The sequence below is a fragment of the Bubalus kerabau genome, chromosome 6 (assembly GCF_029407905.1).
Source record: "Bubalus kerabau isolate K-KA32 ecotype Philippines breed swamp buffalo chromosome 6, PCC_UOA_SB_1v2, whole genome shotgun sequence".
NCBI classification, from domain to species: Eukaryota; Metazoa; Chordata; class Mammalia; order Artiodactyla; family Bovidae; genus Bubalus; species Bubalus kerabau.
In genome coordinates, this window is record NC_073629.1 from 15,922,530 (window position 1) to 15,941,855 (window position 19,326).

A 19,326-nucleotide genomic window follows, 5' to 3' on the forward strand; every position below is an offset into this window, starting at 1 on the left:
GTGTAAAACAAATATAAACAGCAAGTAATGTCATTAGCAAAAAAAAACATAAACTAAGAAATGTGAATTAAAATGATGTATAACATAACCACACTTCAGAATGTATTTCAGTATCAAAGTTCAACAATGCAAAAACTGCAGTTACTTTTGCACCCACCCTAATACTCTTTCCCCCCAATTCCAAAATCCTTACGGCCATCATCAACTCGGTACATTAAATGAACAAAAAAAGTACAACAGTTTCATAAGGTTTGTGGCTAACAGTAGAATCAATCTAATTTCAGATTCCATTTCCAACAGTTTTTACCTGTGTGCCCTTGGGCAAGTTATTTAACCTACTGAAAATAGGGATTAGTATCTATTTTAGAGAGTTTTGTAAGGATTCAATGAAATAATCTACAAAATCACTAAGCCCAGTTTATGGCTCACAGTAAAACTCACTGTAAGTTAGTTATCATTAGAAGCAGAGTTTAGTTTCCTAGGTCTTTCTGTTAGCATCACAGCAAAATAGTCCAGAAGAATTCCTTGCAAAAGCTAAGTGCTTAAAACTCCATGCTACTGATGACTCCTCCGTCCCCTACTTGATATAAAGTGTTCATTACCAAATGTGCTTCCCTCATTTGAAGTGTCATTCTTTTCTTATAACTTCCCCATGATGTGCTCTGTTTTTCCCCTGAAATGTTCTCTCAAAAATCCCTGCAGCACTCAGTCTGTGTTTCCGGTTTCTTTCCATCCTGTAGAATACCCTTTCACTCTGATTCCCTTTCCCCTTTCTTTGACACTAGTGTCTCCTTTCTTCTGCAATCACCAAATCCCTACTTGTTCCGCCTCTCAAAACAGCTACCATGTTTCCCTGTTAGGAAGTCTCACTTCTCTCCCACTGATACGTGATGGGCAGCTCAGGGTGAGGGAAGGGAAAATAAGGGGAGTGTTCTTTAACAGTGTTTGGCCTCATAGGGAGACCCAAAGGAGTGAAGGAGCAAGATGTGTACATCTGTGATTATCGGCTAGACAAGTCAGCACACCTGTTTTACAAGATCCACCGGAACCGCTATCCTGTCTGCACCAAACCCTATGCCTTTGATCACTTCCCCAAGAAGCTGACTCCAAAAAGAGATTTCTCAGTAAGTCTCCTTCCTCTCTTCACTGTCAGGACAATCTAGTTCATGCATGGAATTCACAGTGAGAATTTTCAAGTGGCTCTCTGCTTCTTCACCCTGTTTCCATCCCAAACTGGAAAACACCCTCTCTGTGGATGTTTGAAAAGCAAAAATACATTCATTCTGTATTTCCTGGTGTGTGCTATGCCTTAGGGAGTTGTTATTATATTTTAGATAGGTTTCCTCTTTTTTTCTCTCTTACATCTCTTTACCATCTTTGTCCTTGAGCCCCATTTTGTAGTTTTTTGGTTTCTCACACCCATAATTTTGAGAAACAAAAAGAAAATAACTGAGAAACCTTTGGTGAAAATAATTTAGTGCTTTTTATCCTTGGATTTAAAGTATAAGACATTATCATCACTATTAAGAAGAAAAAATTGTTATTATCCTACTACACAGAAAGTAACTGCTGTTTTCATTTTCAACCTTTTTCCTGTGTGTTTGTTTTGTTTTTTTCAAATTATTGTGAATATATTCCTCCAGTTATTTTGTGCCATTTGTTATCATTTCATAAAGGTTCTGGTTATCCATCTGTTTGCTACAATGAAACCCTGGACTAAACTCCTCATCCATGAGTCTTTTTTTCAGTGGGCCTGTCAGAATTCAGAGTTGTCATCCTAGAATGCTTAGAAATAGTCTAACCAGAATGCAAACCTTTATGTCCCTATTTTTCCTAGTATTATCTTTGGATTTCTGTGAATCATATTTCTTTTATATTCTCTCTGCCCACCACCAGGCCCTGCCTCTCATTCTTTGGTCTTGCTTGCTCACTGTCAGCTTTGAAACTCCAACCTTAACTTCTCAAAAGTTAGGATGGGACAAAAGGAATTGTGACCCTTTCCCTTCTACTGTCATTCTAGGCTTATAAAATGCTAAAAAAAAAAAAACACACAAAACCCGTTGTGGCCTACAGATTACTAGAAGGACTGAACTTCTGACCCTAAAACACAGTCCTCCAACTTGTAAAGGTTTTAGCCCAGTAGCGCCTTTTTTTCTTTACTTCCTTGCCTCCCCACCTCCTTTATCCTGAGTTAGCCCCAAATCATCTGATTCAGCTTTGCCAGCATTTGCAGTACACTTACCAACTTACCACTTCAATGTCTTCTCTGCAGCCTCATTATGTCCCAGACAACTACAAGAGGAACGGAGGGCGGTGAGTCCCACTGGGGGGATGTGATTAACCAGTAGCTTGAATGGAGCAAGAGAATAGCCACTTACCCATTCAGCCCCACCCCTAAGACTGAAAAGTCTCTGACAGAGTAGCCCAATATAGTGCCAAGAATAATATGGAAGAACTGCACTTCAGTAGTTGTAGACTCTTTATGGAGCCATATTTGGGGCAGGGAGGGAAATTTGTAAGATCAGAGAAAGAAAATGATTTGGAACAGAACTCTGGACATATTTGGAAAAATCTCTCTTTTAGGTTTCTGAAAGCTTTCCCTAATACCTCAAGGTATATCAATTCTTAGGTCTTCAAGGAACAGAAGTAGCTAGAAGTGCATGGTTTTAGCTGAGCAGTTTGGACTCACAGTTTTTATTTGTGCTTGTTTTGTACACAAGACGGGTATTCTGGTGGAGGGGGGACCACACCCTGTAGCATGTGGGATCTTAGTTCCCCAACCAGGGATCGAACCCATGCCCCCTGTAGTTGGAAGCGCAGAGTCTTAACCACTGGATCACCAGGGAAGTCCCGAGAGGGGTATTGTTACAGAAAGTACTGAAGGCTTTTTTCAGTTTCCTTCTCTATTGAATGGTAGTGTAACAGTTACTTTACCTATATCAGTAGCTTTTTTCTTTTAGGAAATCAAATGTATTTCTTAAAAAAAAATACCAGATAATAGATGAAAGAAGAAATTGAAGAAAAGTAAAAACTACGGAATTGCTCATTGTAGTTGGACTGTGGGTGTCACAAGGTTGTGCCATACTTCTGTGTACTCGTGAAGCAATCAGAACTAGCTCAGCATTTTACCAGCTCCGGTCTATCTTATGGATTCCTGAAAGAAAGAAGAAAAATTGCATTTTATAAATAGAAATTAAATTTCAGAGAAGGATGGTAATTTTTTCAAAAAATAATAAAATGAAGACCATAGGGACTTCTCTGCTAGCCCAGTGGCTAAGACTCTGAGCTCACAATACATGTAGCCCAGATTCAATCCCTTGTCAGGGAACTAGATCCCACGTGCCACAGTGAAGATCCTGTGTGCCACAACTAAGACCCCGTGCAGCCAAATAAATAAATGAAAATAAACATTAAAAAAATAATAAAATGAAGACCATAGCCAAGTTTCTTACATCTTGAGCCAAGGCTCTAACAGCTAGCCTACAGGATCCAGAGGTCTTTTCCTTTCATCCCCCTTCCATCCCCAAGTGCCCTGCTTAGCCTTCCTCTCTAAATTCATATATCCTTCCGGCAGATCATCCTGGAAGTCTGAGCGCTCAAAGCCACCCCTGAAAGACCTGGGCCAGGAGGATGATGCTCTGCCCTTGATTGAAGAGGTTCTGGCCAGTCAGGAGCAAGCAGCCAATGAGATGCCCAGCCTGGAGGAGCCAGAACGGGAGGGAGCCACTGCTGAAAACAGTGAGAGTGAAAAAAAAACAGAGGAAAGTAGTCAAGAACCCCAAGCAGCCTGTACCCCTGAGGAGCGACGGCATAATCAACGGGAACGACTCAACCAGATCTTGCTCAATCTCCTTGAAAAAATCCCTGGGAAAAATGGTAAGTAAAATCAGGCTCCTAAGATAAATGCAATATTAGCAGAGAGGGAATGAATAAGAGCAACTTCTGATTATTTGCCTAGAATGGAAAATATTCTTTAAGTGGCACAGGTTTTTCATGGGTCTGTTCTTAAATTCCTCTTGGGAATGAAACTGGGAGGTGAGAGGATCTCCTCACTGGAGGGCAGCTTATTTCAGTTTGGTCTGGCTGCTGCTGCTGCTAAGTCGCTTCAGTCGTGTCCAACTCTTGTGCGACTCCATAGACGGCCGCCCACTAGGCTCCCCGTCCCTGGGATTCTCCAGGCAAGAACACTGGAGTGGGTTGCCATTTCCTTCTCCAATACATGAAAGTGAAAAGTGAAAGTGAAGCTGCTCAGTCGTGCCGACTCTTCACGACCCCATGGACTGCAGCCTACCAGGCTCCTCCGTCCATGGGATTTTCCAGGCAAGAGTACTGGAGTGGGTTGCCATTGCCTTCTCCGTTTGGCCTGGAGGAAGACCTGAATTGCTGGTGGGTTGGCAAAGGACCCATTGAACTCCTGTGATTTCCTGAGAGCTCAAATCTGGAATAAGGAGTGGTAGAGTAGAGTTTGATGAGCCTCCTTGGTTCTGTTTGCAGCCATCGATGTGACCTACTTGCTGGAAGAAGGATCAGGCAGAAAACTTCGAAGGCGTACTTTGTTTATCCCAGAAAACAGCTTTCGGAAGTGAACCTCAAAGAATGAGAACATCAAGCATCTGGGATCCAGTGGAGCCTACAGTCCTGCCTCCTGTTCTCTGAGTGCAGACAGGGGTGGGAAGGGTCCGTCCAGCAAGGGGAATGGGGCCACGTCGTCGACATTAGGTACTTAGTAAACCTTGGAGCTAGTGGAGAGGAAGAGGAAGGGGATCTGTCTAGACAGTTCAGCTTAACTTGTTTTCCTCTCCATTGCTTCACCCTGAGGGTTAATAATGTAGGGTGGAGGGCAGAGCACATTGGGGATGACCAGAATCTTTTGGTACTTTATAGCACTTGCCCCTCCCCTCAGCTTGGGTTTCTCTGTGTCATCCTCTGATCTTGCAGGCACTGCTAAGAAGCTGCTTCCTATACCCAGGTATAACTCAGACTCCAAAGGGACAGGGACAGGATCCCCACCCCTACCCTGTCTGTTCTCTATAGGCTCCAAGAGCTCCCCTAGAGACCTAAAACACAAACAGTAACTGGGCCTTGTTCCAGATCCCTGTCTAGGAAAAGTTTCTCTCGCCTCTTTTCCCCAACCAGGTCAAAGTAAAATGTGAGTTGACAACTCAAAGCACTTGTAACGGCTGCCCCTCTCCCTACCTCTTCTATCCCCAATGGAATCATGGAATAGGGAAGGCCCCCATGGGGTCAGAAGGGTACAGTCCTTATTGTAATTATTTTTGTTTTCACCTTCATACATATTTTTTTCTAAGAGAAGGCCAGGCCCCGCCAGCACATGTGCTGTTTATGCGCTGTGGTTCTTGTGTGTCTGCTGTGCTGTGCGAATGGAGATTCATTTTAAAGAAAAATCATTTTAAAACCTGAGTAAAAATGAACTCTAACCACCCCCCCAACAAAAGTCACTACATAAACTGTTGAGCAGTATTCACCTATCAGAGTATTTGTTGTGAGTGTAGATTATCAACTGAAAACACTACTTCTTGTTTTACTTGTACAGTTTTCAGTGTCCATCTCTTAAAGAGACAGTGTGTTCTCCCTGCCCCTAGTCCCATCTTCCTTCACCTTCCTGATGACTTCATCTTCAGGAGGGATATCCAGGGTGTCACCTTCCTTCCCATTCACTTGACCAGGAGTTACCAGATAAATTGTCTCTTTAAAAATAAAACTTAAAAAGCTTTGCTTTGTTGTCTTCTCAGACATACATATGCATATATGTTTTAGATGTTCTTATAAGAGAAAAGATGGTTTTTAAATGTGCCAAGTTGTGTGTTGTATATATATATGTATGTATATATATATATATATCTGCTGCGTGATTAGTAAGCAATACAATAGTTAAACATTTCCCCATTACTTTTTTCTAATATTGGACCAATGCTGTCCTAATTGTACATTTCCTCTTAGGATGACGACGCTCTGACTTGTTTAGGTAGAAACATTGACCACCTTCCATTCCATTGAATCTTTCTTTTTCTCCTTTCTGTGTCAATCTTGAGGGAAAAAAAAAAGTAAAAGAGACAGGGGATGCCAAAGATCCCCTTGAACAGAGAAAAAGCAGAATAAATATTTTATTAAAGAAAAAAGAGAATTAAGAAAATAGTTTGGAGTATTTTCTTACTGTAGAGAAGCACTGTACATTACTAAGAGACCTGGGTATAAGATACTCACGTGTGGAGCTGGGAAAATCGCATGTCCAATCCCGATTGAGTGGTTTCTTTTGGTTTTCATTGCAGGGAGCCGGGTGGGAGGGAGGTGGGAACAGGGGCACTTTGGGGGTCTCCTTTTAGTCAAAGCAGGAAAATGACAAGAAAGAGATTAAAATTCAATATTTCCTTTAATAGTGTTAAACACTAAAATTTTAAAAAAGTCTCAAAAAAAGAAAAAAGGAAAAAAAAAAACTTTGTAAAATGAGAGAACAGAAGCAAAAGACACTACGCTCTGTCGTTTTATCTTTCTTTTGTTGAAAGACTAAAAACTGAAATGTTTTTTAGACAATCAAATGTTAGGTAAGTGCAAAAACTTGTTTTTTCTTACTGGTGTAGAAATTAATGCCTTTTTTTATTTTTCGGTTATTTTATAATAACAAAAGAACCCCCTAGCTGCCAGGTGGGTTTTGGTGTTTGAAATGCGGGGCAAAGCACTACATCACTGCAAATAGATACAGAGTTAGTCTGCATGTCTGTAGGCTGTGTGATTGCGGAAAATATAAATGCTGCTAATATATTTCCTTTTTACAAAAGCATATCTAAATAGATGATTGTTTTGATGTTAATCTTTGTAAATTATGTATTACCAATTTTAACATTGGATGTAATTGCATAAAAAGCTTGCATCTCAATCCTTGAAAGTCTAGTATTAAATGGAAAAAACTTTTCCTAACTACAGAGTGGTGAGCTTGCTATTTTTTTTCCTCTTTCCTATCCTCCATTTATATTCCCAGGATCTTCTCCATCCTGTTTCCAAAGAGATCTGCTTAAAACCACATCAGCATCCTAGGCCCCACATGGGCATGCTAACCACTGTTGACTGTTGGATAAAGCTTTTCCTCGGCACTACAGCCTTTTTGGTCTGGGCCAAGCCTAACCAATCAACATAATCATCATCTACACCTGTACCCCTTGAACACACAGACATCTAATACTCTTTAACAACCTCTGAGGTTGGCAGTAAGTTTAGGCTACATTTTCTAGGCTACTATGTTAGACTGTTTCCATTGTAAGCAGTGTACATGTATTCATTTATTTCATCTTCATAACAGCCCTTTTGGTAGGTACCAAAACCAAATTTTACAGATGAGGAAACTGAAGCAACAGAGAGGTTAAGTAACTCACCCAAGATCTTGTAGCTAGTTAATCCTCATAATAGTTCCCTGTAGTTATTCCCATTTTCGTAGAAGTAAAAACTGAACCTCGGGAAGGTTAGGTAAACTTGCCAGATCATCCAGTAACTAGTGTTGGAGCCAGAACTCCAAAATCTTTTAAGTTCATCCGCAAGTAGGAAAGTGTCAGAAATAGCCAAAGCCTGACCATACTAAGGAAGATAAATCCATTCCTGCCAACTGAAAGACCTAACAAACTCCTGTCCTAGACAGGAGTCAGACGTTTAATCTTTGAGTTCAGCTGGAATACAGTTGCTCAGAAGCCTCAAGACAGTTGACTACCAGAGCTCAATCTCGACTCCTGTAAGAACTTAGGGTTTATCCCACTATTACACAACAGTCTATCCATGGCTGCAAAAATAATACCTTAGTAGTTAATTTAAGGTTTCTTTAATCTTTATTAAACCTTTAATATCCCTTTAACATCTACTTAAAGCTATTCTGTTTGGATAATATATAATGATAATAGCACAGAACTAATTTTATATCAATCTCTGTCCTATCTCAAGATGTTCTGTTACCTGATAACCATTAGGCTCCAGCTGCCAGTATCACCAGGTCTCACTGATGCTCTGACAATATTGTTCTAGGACTCCTCCCACTTTTGAGGGTTACCCACTATAAAACCAAGCACATAGGGATAAGAGTCAGAAAAAAGGAGAGGGCAGGTTGAATCATAGGAAATGAAAGCTGTGTACAAGTAAAGGATTTCTGAAACTTCAGAATCATGGCCACCCCCCCACGCACACCAAAGATCTCACTTTAAGAAATATTGGTCCCAAAGCATAGTCTTCCATATCTACTGTTTTATAACTTAAAACATAAAAATAAAATTTCTTTTGCAGTAGTAGTTTGCAATTGAAGAAGCTTCATAAACTTGAGTACTCCCACTCTTAAGAATATATTGAGTGACTAGGAATTCTCAGAGGCAGTCAGAATCCAGTTTGAAAAACATCACCCTAGAAAACACCTGAAATGCAAACTGAGGTCTAAAGCTGAGAGGACCGCCAAACACAGAAAGCAAAATTAAAGCAAGGAGCAGATGAATGTCATAAATTGGCCAGGAATGGGAAATATTAAATCTTAGAAAATGGCAAAAGTATGAGACAGCTGAGTCTAACCAACCCTACCCCTGAGTATTTCCAAAGCGTCAGCTCTTACTTTCTCAAGTCCTTTCTCCTAACAGCAGCCCGTTGTGCTCTTAACCAAGTTTCCAAAGATGAAGGAAAATTTTAAATGTTTTTCTTCTGTTTCACCTCACAGTTTTCAGCTGCCCCCTAACTTTCCTATTGACTGATTATAGCTTTCTATTCTTCTAACCTTTTAGTAATTCTCCTGTAGGCAATCATTTGTAGTGATTTCTACCCCCATCCTCCAGGCTCTAGAGCATTTAACTATTCTCATTTCAAAAGACTGAAAGGAAACTCATTAACTCCTAACAAAGTAATAGATGTCAAGTTATTATGCTTCCTAAAATTATATCACCACGGAATGGTGATATTAAATAGAAAAAAAAAGTGTCCCTTTTTAACACCTTTTAATCTTTCCCATCACCTCAGCTATGAAGCTTGTAAGTACAATTTCATGGACTAAGTCTTCCCAGCTCTCCCGTAACTACTCAGGCTCCTACTGTATCAGTCTAAGCAAAGCAATCAAGTCTCAGACTAGAGATGCACGTCAGTGAGTCAGGCACCAATCGGGCTACCTTTCAAGGAACAGAACTAGACCCAGCTAGGAAGGCAGCATCTCCCTTGGGCTCCCCACGACACAGCCTCCCGCCCCTCCCCCATAGCCTATGTCCTGAAACCCACAGTGACGACACATTCAACTCCCACTCTTTATTGGGACAAAGGAGGAAGGAGACAGACTGACCCCACAGGCCCACCCACCAGGGGTGTCCAGACTTCAGCACCTAGTCCAGCATGAGTACATCATAAATACAGGCAACGTGGGATGGGTGGGGTGGGGGAAGGTTCCATACACAGGAAGAAGACTAGAGAGGCCCTTCAAGTCTTGGGAACTGAGGTGTATATAGAGGTGCAGTCCATTTATGGAGGAAGAAGATAGAGGGGGGCTAGATTTCCATTTTGCAGAATACAGATTGGAAAGAGGAAAGAGATGGCATGGAGGGAAATTCATTTTTATATATTTTCGAAGAGCAGATTTCACCTTATAGATGGGTATGGGAGGGAAGGAAAAAAGTTTATTTTAGATATTAGCAGAAATGGCTACGGGAGGAAAGTGTCATTTTGCAGACAGGGAAGATACTTTAGGGACAGTCAGTATACATGGGTGAGTATTCACAGGCCATTCCATTCCCAGGTGACAGAAGGGAGAGAGAGGTGCAGGAAAGGAAAAGGTGCTAGGCCTAGAGAACCAGGGAGGTATACCCCACGGGTACCAGCCCCTCCGCTCCATCCCTCCCACAGCGGAGCCAGTCCTCATCCACAGTGGCGATGACACGCAGCACTTCCCCTCGCTGGAAGCTCAGCTGGTCAGGTCCTGCAGCAGTGTGGTCACAGAGAGCCCGGACTGCCCTGTGAGGAGCCAGAGGGAGATGCTGGGATGAAGTGAGGTGGGGGTGCTTGTCGCCAGCCTCACCTCCCCCCCTCCGCGGGATGTATGTCCCTGTTGGTTCAGCTCAGTAAACATCAGTTGGGCTCATGGGGACCACGTCTCTTCAACATGTTGAGTTGTTCGGGGCCCCAGCCCTCTCCTAAGCTCCAGACCCACTCTTTAGCTCCTTAATTAATGTAATTTGTACTTCTCTGGTGCTTCATGTTCAACATATGCAAACTAACTCATCTTAACCCTCCAAACTGGTCCCTCCTTTTAGGTCCCCTATAGTGGTAAATGGCATCACCTATACAGTTATTCCTGGTAAAAAACAAGGGATCTCAGTCTCTACACCCAATCAGTCACCAAAACCTGTTTGATGTTGGTTTCTCCCACCACTCCATTTATCTTCAGCTTCACTCCCATCATCTTAGTTTAGGCCTCTATACTCTCTGGACCACTGGCATATAATCTAACTGGTCTGCCTGAATCCTGACCACCCTCTCCATTCTCCACACAGCAATAGAGGTCCTTCTAAAACTTATCATCCCTGGGCTTAAGACCCTTCAATGGCTCCCACTGCCTCGGAGTGATACCCAGCTTCCTTCACTGGTCTACTGACACCTCTAACCTCCCCATCACCACCGCCAGGATCCTCCACTCCAGCCATGTACTCATAGTTCCTCACTTACCACACTTTGACTTCTCCACCTTTGCATCCTATTCCTTCTGCAAGATGCATAGCCCACACCATCACTAGGCTTCTCTGAGTCCCCAGACCTGGGGAAGAAGCCCTGTCTGTATGGCTCCAAAGGACTATCTTCCTTTCCCAGAGTGTTTAGCACACAGAATTGTAAGTGCTGATTTATTAACTGGTATCCCCACTAGACTACAAGCTCCTTGAGGGCAGAGATTCCCTCCTCCAGTATAATGTTAAGCACATAGTATGTACTTGAAAAGTACTTGAATGGAAAATCAAGAAACCTGATTCAGGGGTTTCCCTGATGACTCAGTGGTAAAGAGTCCACCTGCCAATGCACCCCTGATGCATTCCATCCCTGATCCAGGAAGATCCCTCATGCCACAGAGCAGCTAAGCCCATGCACCACAACTATTGAGCCTGTGCTCTAGAGCCCAAGAGTCACAACTACTGAGGCTGTTGCCTCCTAGAGCCCTGCTCCACAACAAGAGAAGCCAGAGCATTGAGAAGCCTGTGCGCCACAACTAGAGAGGAGCCCGAGCAGCAACGAAGACCCAAAACAGCACCCCCCCCCCAAAAATAAGCCAAATTCAACAGATTGAGAACCTAAAAGAAGCCAGACCCTAAAGATGACACAGCCCCTGGTGCCAAATTAGAAGGCCCCACTAAAGGGAAGCCCAGTCCCCCAGTGGACACACACGCATTCATCGTACACTCATACAGTAATAAAATTGGCCAGTAACTGGGCATCTTCTATGTGCCTAATACTTTTATAAAATCACGTTTAGTCTTCAGAACAACCATTAAAAAAATATAAAGTATCCTCTGTTTACAGAAAAAGAAACTAAAGGTTCAGAGAAACTAGTATCACACTAATAATAAACAGCAAAGATGCAATGCAAACCAAGCACTGTCTGACTTTACATCACCTCCCATCCACGTGAAGTCAGAAAAACCCACACATCTAACATAACACATGCACGCCAGTGCTTTCCCCCTGACCCTCCTTACCTGTGGGTCTGCGCCGTGCTGGGTTCTGAGACCTCAAGCTCCTTAGGAGACGAGGGAGCCTCAGGAGGCGCCGCCCGCTTCACCAGAGCCAACACACTCACTGTCGGCGGCAACCAGCTGGATGGTCTCCTGGAGGAAAGGACGCAGGGTCACAGAAGTCATGCCACCTCCAGAAAAACCACCAAGAATCTGGGACCTTGGAGGGAGGGAGAGGCTGAGGGACCCAACTGCGGTTCAAGAGGTCAGGAGTTGGTCACTGCTGAGGGCAGAGTGGCAGTCATGGGACACAGTTGCCTTTAAGGTGATTAGGGAGGTGACAATGGAGGTCTACCACACCAAAAGCCACAAAGGGACCTACAGAACCAGCAGGCTTAGCTCCAGAGGGTCACTAAAGAGTACCTGAAGCCATTAAGGAGCCACCAATGGTCAAACCCTGGAGCAGGAGTCCGCAAATATTTCCTTTTTTTCTAAAGAGCCAGAAAGTATTTTTGGCTTTGAGAGCCAAGAGGAAAAGTGGACAATATCATGCAGGTATTTAATAACTGTTAAAAGTTCATGACTTAAGAATATAACCATCATGGCTTGTAGAAAAGCCAGGCTGTTAACCTCAGACCTAAAGAATCCCTTCCAAGTTTCAAATTAAGAGTGACTGAGGGAGTTCCCTGGTGGTCCAAAGGTTAGGACTCTGCTTTCACTGCCAGGGCCTGAGCGCAATCCCTGGTCGGGATCCTGCCAGCACCCAGCGCACCAAAAACAAACAAATTGGGCTAACTGAGGGCTCTGAGAGGGGGTCAGAGGTCATGGAGGGGGCCAGGGACCCCATTACCTGGACTTTGGGGCTCCGCTCTCAGTTTCTGGGAGGCCCCCAGGCACTCCAAACAGTCTCCCCAGCCATACGCCTCTGCCTGGTACTGCTTCCTCTGTGTGCAGGGACCTCTCAGGTGCGGCCTCAGCTGCAGTCTGGGTGCGCCTGGACCCCCACCGGGGAAGAGGCAAGCCCTCGGCGCTGCCAGACGCATAGACCCGGGAGGCCTGGGTCAGCTGCTCCCACCAGCTGCAGGGGCTGGGAGAGCTTGAGGGGGCAGAAGGGCCCGGAGGGGCCTCCCCAGAAGCCCCCCGGAGGCTCTGGGCCAGCCGACCCCCCCAGTGCAGCACGGCTTGCACAGTCTGCTGCAGGGCTGGAGGCGAGCCTGGGGGGGGTGGGGCCTGCGGCGGCCCCAGGGGCAGGTGGTGGTGGTGTTCAAAGAGCAGGTCCAGGTGGAAGGTGAGCACCGACAGTGGCTGCAGCAGGAGCAGCAGCTCCGTGGACAAGGAGGGGCAGCCAGCCCGGGCCAGGGAGAAGAAGCCAGTGGGCAGGTACAGGAGGGACAGCAGGCCTGGGAAAGAGCAGGCTACCATCAGCCCCTGCTCTGGGCCTCTCCAAGGGCTTCAGCTGGCCAATCAACAAACACCCTCCTGGGCCTCGCTCTACACTGGGCACTGAGGCAGAGAGAGGGGGACTCGGCAGGATACAGGGCTGCCACATCCCTGCTGTGGAACCACCACCCAGAGAGGGGTGTGGGAACAAGTATGCAAGCATGCTGCATCGATTCAGTCGTGCCCCTTTGCAACTCCATGGACCATAGCCCACCAGGCTCCTCTGTCCATGATTCTCCAGGCAAGAATACTGGAGTGGATTGCTGTCCCCTCCTCCAGGGGATCTTCCCAACCCAGGGATCGAACCTTCATCTCCTGGGTCTCCTGCATTGGCAGGCAGATTCTTTACCACTAGTGCCACTTGGGATGCCCAGTAGCAAGTATATAAGTAACAAAAAGGAGGACTTGAGGGCCATGGGAGCAAAATGGGTAGGTGGGGTAGGGAATGGGGGTGGAGCCTCACACTGAAGAAGGACCCAAAGGATGAATGAAAGTTCATGAGGAGGCAGGAGGAGCAGGAAGCCCTACTGGAGAAGGAGGCACAGCAAAAGTAGGGCCCTGGGGCAGAAAGAACTGAAAAGGAGACTGTCGACCAGGGAAAGCCCCAGACCTGAAGGCAAAGGCCAGATAACCAAGTCTTTGCAGGTTAGAGTGAGGATTAGGGGCATTCCTCCTATTAATAAGACTCCTTAAAAGAGTTCTAAGCAGGACATTCCTGGTGGTGCAGTGGATAAGAATCCACCTGCCAATGTAGGGTACACAGGTTCAATCCCTGGTCTGGGAAGATTCCATGTGCCGCAAAGTAGATAAACCCATGTGCCGCAACTACGAAAACCCAAGCACCCTAGAGCCTGCGCTCTGCAACAAGAGAAGCCACCACAATGAGAAGCGTGCTCACAGCAATGAAGCATAGCCCACACTAGCTGTAACTAGAGAAAGCCACACAAAGCGATGAACACCCAATGCAACCAAATAAATAATAAATTAATTTTTCAAAAAGAGTTCCAAACAGAAGAGTAGTAAGATTGGAGATCTGGATCGAGAGCATTCTGGCATCAGGGGAACCATCAGAAGAGATCCCTTTTCCTACTCCCCCTAGTCTAGCAAGCCCATCCTCTCAAAGCCCATTTGAGCCTCTGACCTGCATCTTCCTGGAGACTGGAAAACCACAGCTCCAACTGCTTAGTGCTGGGGGAGAGAGGAGGGAATAGAAATCAGGACACCAGCCCCCTGTGGGTGGAGGATGGGAAATAAGACCAGGACAGGGAAGGCCTTCTCTGGGGACATGGGGCAACCACCATATATCCCACCCAGGACACCCCTGCAGTCCCCAGGCTGTGGGAGGGACACCAGAAAGAAGGCCACTCACTTGAGGAGGCCCAGGATAAAGGCGTGGAAGCGGCTACGGCTGCTTCTCAGCGGGGCCAGACGGCTGACCTGGCTATACAGGGTACCGAGGGAACGAGTGCTGGAGCCTGAGGACACAGGGCACTGTCAGCCAGACCCCAGCCCTGCCCTCTGCCCAGTCCCACACTCGCCCCCTTCACCTGGCTTCACAGATGCCTCCACCACACTCCAGGGGCTGCTCCGCCGCTGCCCAGTGATGAGGTCTTTCCGGAAAGGCTTCAGCCCGTCGGCCACCAGGGCATGGAGGGCCGGACAGAGGGTGGTCAGCACCAGGTGCCCCACGTCTGGGCTCAGACGGCTATCCCCCAACTGGGCCTGGAGGCGGCACAATGGGCATGGGTCCAGGGATACCTCCAGCCTTCCCCTGTTCCCTCAGAGCTACATGCCCCTCCTCACCCCTCAACACCCTCCCTACAGGCACCTTCACCTTCTGAACCAAGTTCCGGGCTGCCCCAAAGTGCGAGATGATTTTATCCACTGAAGCACTAACAGCTATCAGGAGACCTAGGAGGGGGGCCAGGAAAGAGAAGAAGCGTCAAAGCCCTTTGTCTCTCCCCAGGCAAACTCCGAGGGAGGAGGGCCTAAGTGAGGGGAAGTTGATTTCCAAACCAAGGGTCAAAAGTCAGGGTATCCTACCTTTTTTCTGCTCCTGCAGCTGGCCAGTCCCACTCTGGGCTTCTGCCATCCACAGTCGCTGGGCCCCGGGGACGCCGGCGAACGACCAGGAACTACGGACTGGGATAAGGGAAGAAGAACGCACTGACACTTACCAGGGGTCACCCCCAAGGACTCCAGGCTTTCGCAAGGGTCATATCCTATGGGTCTAGACACCCCAGCCCCTGAAGTCTTGGGAAAAGGAGCCTAGGGCTGCAGGGAGCACAGGGCAGCACCCGGAGTGAAAGCCTGCACGTATCTCAGCACTGCCGTCCTGCTCCCCACTTCTCGGTTCCCATTTCCCTTCCTCACGGCCCAGCTCCCACTCCTCGATCCCGGAAGTCTCAGCGTGGGGCAGCCGTGCTCACCTCCCTCCCGCCTGCCAGGCTGGGCCCTGAAAGGCGGGAGATGACAGGGCAGGGAAGGGAGGGGCAGCCTTGTGCCCGCCACTGCCCCCCCACCCCCTGGCGGGCGGTGGGGTGGAGGGGGAGGGGGGACGTCAGGTCCCCGGGGACCAGGGAGCACGTGGGGAGCCTGGACCAATGGAAAGACAGACAGACGGGAATGGGAGGAGAGACGGAGGGAGAGCAGACCCAAGGATTGGGAGGCTGGAAGGCGCCGGAAAGGGGAAACCTGGGTCCTGCGCCAGCTAGGCGGAGGGCCCCTCGCTGCAGCCCACTAGGGCTGGCCCCAGGGGGAAGGAGTGACTAGAACCCCCTTCGGCCAGTGAGCTGAGCGAACTTCACCCTTCACCCTTCCCGTACAAGGTGGGGGTCAGGCTCGAACTGCACTGGCCAGGGAATTCCACAGAGGGTGTGACCCAAGGTCCTTAACAATGGCCTTGCTGGGACCCCCTTAAGCTGTGAGTGGAAGCTGGCTAAGCCTATATCCACTATGTCCCGGCCACGCAGCTGGGAAAGCAGCAAACTTCGCCCAGCACGGGGAGTTAGCAAGACCAGACTCCCCAGGACCAACGATCTTGGAATCGCCCAGGTCGAAGGGCTGGACCCAGCCGGGTAACCCGGGAAAAAACTAAAGCAAAGGTCTGGCCGAGGATGGGTGGGGCTTTGGAGTGGGCGGGGCAGCCCCGCCTGAGGCGTGGCCCGCGGGGCTGGCCCCCATCCGTCTTACGTAGCCTGGGCGGAGGCGGTGGGCTCCTGGTCCAGCGAGGGGCCTTCGGCGGACGAGGTGGCCGTGGCAGCGGGGGGGCGGGTACCTGGCAGGGTGGGGAAGCCACGGGGGGAAAGGTGCTACTTCTGGGAAAGAGCGGGGACAGCAGCAGTGCCAGCTCAGGGCTGGCCAGGCAGGGAAGGTCCCCCCTAGCCGGAGGCGAATAGGCCCCCACCGGGGACAGGCGGACGGGCAGCAGCTGCTCCTCCGGGGTACTCGGTGCCCCCAGGAGCCGCAGCCCAGCGCCTGGCCAGCTAGCCAGAGGCGCCAGGAGCAGAGACCCAGCTGCGGCCGCGCTCCCACCCTGCAACAGGGGGCGCCCGTCAGCCGAGAACCGAAAAACCAGGGGCCGAGGGAGCAGGAGGGGACCGGCTGCAGGCGGGATTGGCGGGGTAGATGCGGAGGGGTAGGAGGCCAGCGGGATGGGCAGCCAGGCAAGGAGGGGCGGGAGAAAGAGGGAGCAAAGAGTTAGTCCCCGTAACCCAAGGACCCACCCAGTTTCCCTTTCCCGGAGCGCTCCCGGTAGCAGGGGACGGGAAGGATGGGTGGGATGGGTCACACAGAATGGAGGGGAGACAGGGGGTCGGGTCGGAAGCTTTGGAGGTGTAGGGAGGCCAAAGGCCAGCCCTCCTCTCGCCACCTCCTATGGCCACTTACCTTCAGTGCCAACCTGAGGACCTGGCTGCTCCGGCTCCTTTGAAGCTGGGGCCTCCTCACCAGCAGCTGGGCTGCCCGCCCTGCCCTCCTCGGGCTGCCCCTCTGCTATGGGCTGCAGCCCAGGTCGGTTCTTCTTCCTCCGGGGAGGGACGGGTGGCGGTGGGGGCCGAGGTGGGACCAAGGCCCAGCCAGCTGGGGGGTCTCGGGGCGGGACTGGCGGGGGCGGAGCCCGGCTCCGGGACCTGAGTTCCTTGAAGGTGGTGACTTCCCGGGGAGGCGCCTGGGAGCTGCCGAGCGACCCTGTGGGGGGCAGCTCGGTGTCCGGAGAGAAGACGATGAGCCAGTCACTGCGGTCTTTCTTGGCCTGCGGCACGAGGGGCAGCCCTGGGCCCCGCTTGCGCTTCTGGGCCAGCTCGTGGAAGGACGTGATTGTCCGATGGGGCACCGGCTCCTCGCTGACGTCACTTCTCCATCCCCCATCAATTTTCCCTGCATCAGTTTTCGAACCAGAATCAGTTATTCCTGTATTGGTTTTCCAACTGGAGTCGAATTTTCCAGGTTCAGTTTTCCAACATTCAATAGTATTCCCATTGACTTTCCAACCCGAGTTATTGTTCTCAGTGATTTTCCAGCTAGCATCAGTTGTCTCTTTGTCAATTTTCCAAATGGGGTTTATTTTCCAACTGGGTTCGGTTTTCCCAGCATCGATTTTCTCATCATCAGCCTCTGGGAGGTCAGAGGTAGGGAGGTCCTGCTCCTCGGCCTCCTCCTCTTCCTCTAGCCCTGGGGAAGGGAGGTCCTGGCCAGTGGTCAGGGCATTACAATTGGAGTCCAGGCCTGGACCGGATGGAGAGGAAGCTTCAGAGCAGGAATCCGGAGAGCAACAAAAGCTGTCTGGGGAGCAGGTGTCTGGGCCTGCGGAAGCCAGGGGCGAGCCTTGCTCCAGGGGAAGGATGCTGGGCTGAGGGTGAACATCCTCGTTGCCAGGGAGGTCCCTGGAGTAGACTGAGATGGGGGACTCATCCGGGCTAAGATCTGAGCAGGAGCTGAGAGAGGAAGAACAGCCCGGGTCTGAGGGAGAGGCAGCCCCCTCCTCCTCCTGTGCTAGGTCCTGCTGGTTTTCTAGGCCTGCCCCATGCTCCTGGCAACATCGGCAGGGCACGGCTGGGCTGTTGGAATTGGCGTCCACCAAGGTTCCACTGCAGGGGCCCCGGTTCTCCTTGCCCCCGGTGTCCCCTGGGGGAGGGGATGTGCTCAAGGGCCCCTCCCGGAGCTCTGGACGGCGGGACAAATGCAGGCCTAGAGAGACATGCTGGAGGTGGATGTGGTTGAGGTTGCAGAGTAAGGCCCTCTGAGGGGACAGCATGGTGCCGGCGGCGACGGGATGGCCTCTAGAGAATGAGGAGGATCAGGCCTCTCAAATCCACTTGCCTGGCAACCGCAGATGCAGCCCTAGAAGAGAAGGATAGTGAAACCCAGCCAGCGAGGGTGCGGGCCGCGGGAAGGACACCAAGGTGACTTAGGTGCTGGGGCAGGCGTGGAACGGCCCCTTGGACAATATTTAAATGAGATGCAAATAGACATCGACTAGCTATTAGTTTCCGCTGCTGCAGTGTTTGCAGGTGGAGTCGAATGTAACCCCCACCCCCGAGAATGGGGCGGGGAGGGTCAGAGAATGCGGCTGCGCCCTCAATCTCCTTGGAGGTGCGGAGGCTTGTAAAAGAATGGGGCCCAGAAGGGACCCTGGGTCCTCTCTGCTGCAATCTGGCCCTGCCCCTCACTCCCAGGGGAAGGGGTCGAGAGGCCCCGCCCAGATGATCTGAAATGGAGTGAGGGGACGTGCGTCCTGCTGGTTGATGCAGGAAAGGGGCAGGCGTGGGGGAAAGGATCGAGCTGCAGGAGCAACCGTCAGCCTGTCAACTCCACCGGGCAGGCCGGCCGGCACGGGCCGCGGCTCCGGGCTCCAGCCTACAGCCGCGGTGCACCTTCACCCTGCTGCGAACACCAGCATGTCTGTCCCATTCTCTCTGCACTTGTCTCTATGGTGCAGCTCCACCCCACCCTTTCTCTATTTTTTACTGCTCCCCTCTCTTGCCCCACCCCGCGAGCCCCGATCCAACCATCCACACCCGCAGGCCAAGTCATCCTCACCAGGGTCCTCCTGCAGCCGCTCCGGTGTCTGGAGCCGCGTCCGGCTCCGCGGCTGCGGTCCCCGCCCAGCCCGCACAGACTGGAGGGGAGGGGCGCTGGGACTACCCGCCAGCGCTGCGCAGCCGCGCCCCTCCACGCATGGGCGTGGCGAGCCTCAAACCCAGCCCCC

General features: G+C 49.6%; 2 protein-coding genes across 12 annotated transcripts in view; one reads left to right on the top strand and one right to left on the bottom strand.

Annotated features, from left to right (window-relative positions):
* ASH1L (ASH1 like histone lysine methyltransferase) overlaps nt 1-6,071 on the top strand; it is a 205,277-nt gene extending 199,206 nt beyond the window's left edge. For all 9 annotated transcript variants that reach the window (XM_055584046.1, XM_055584049.1, XM_055584047.1 and 6 more), the window contains 4 exons: nt 958-1,124; nt 2,273-2,313; nt 3,575-3,876; nt 4,495-6,071. In XM_055584046.1, the coding sequence (XP_055440021.1) occupies nt 958-1,124; nt 2,273-2,313; nt 3,575-3,876; nt 4,495-4,586 (602 nt within the window). In that variant the 3' untranslated portion in view covers nt 4,587-6,071. The remainder of the gene's footprint in view (nt 1-957; nt 1,125-2,272; nt 2,314-3,574; nt 3,877-4,494) is intronic.
* Nucleotides 6,072-9,618: 3,547 nt separating this feature from the next.
* Nucleotides 9,619-19,283, bottom strand: RUSC1 (RUN and SH3 domain containing 1). 3 transcript variants are annotated; one of them, XM_055584062.1, is made up of 11 exons: nt 19,158-19,283; nt 17,007-18,458; nt 16,311-16,721; nt 15,162-15,260; nt 14,953-15,029; nt 14,666-14,840; nt 14,488-14,593; nt 14,260-14,306; nt 12,529-13,078; nt 11,703-11,831; nt 9,619-9,972 (listed from the first exon to the last, which is right to left on the bottom strand). In XM_055584062.1, exons 2-11 carry the CDS (start codon nt 18,370-18,372, stop codon nt 9,804-9,806), a joined length of 3,129 nt encoding a protein of 1,042 aa, XP_055440037.1. In that variant the 5' UTR covers nt 18,373-18,458; nt 19,158-19,283; the 3' UTR covers nt 9,619-9,803. The 3 variants fall into 3 exon arrangements, with proteins under 3 accessions (XP_055440037.1, XP_055440035.1, XP_055440036.1); XM_055584060.1 differs by lacking the exons at nt 16,311-16,721; nt 17,007-18,458; nt 19,158-19,283 and adding an exon at nt 15,548-15,708 and having other exon boundaries at nt 14,947-15,029; XM_055584061.1 differs by lacking the exons at nt 16,311-16,721; nt 17,007-18,458; nt 19,158-19,283 and adding an exon at nt 15,548-15,699.
* Between the last annotated feature and the right edge of the window lie 43 nt (nt 19,284-19,326).

Coding starts and splice junctions, on each gene's coding strand:
- RUSC1 (XM_055584062.1), bottom strand. CDS start 18,372: ATGCTGTCCCCTCAGAGGGCCTTACTCTGCAACCTCAACCACATCCAC. Junction 15,030..15,161: donor GCTGCAGGAGCAGAAAAAAG/GTAGGATACCCT, acceptor CCCCCCTCCTAG/GTCTCCTGATAGCTGTTAGT. Junction 11,832..12,528: donor AGCGGAGCCCCAAAGTCCAG/GTAATGGGGTCC, acceptor CCTTTCCTCCAG/GAGACCATCCAGCTGGTTGC.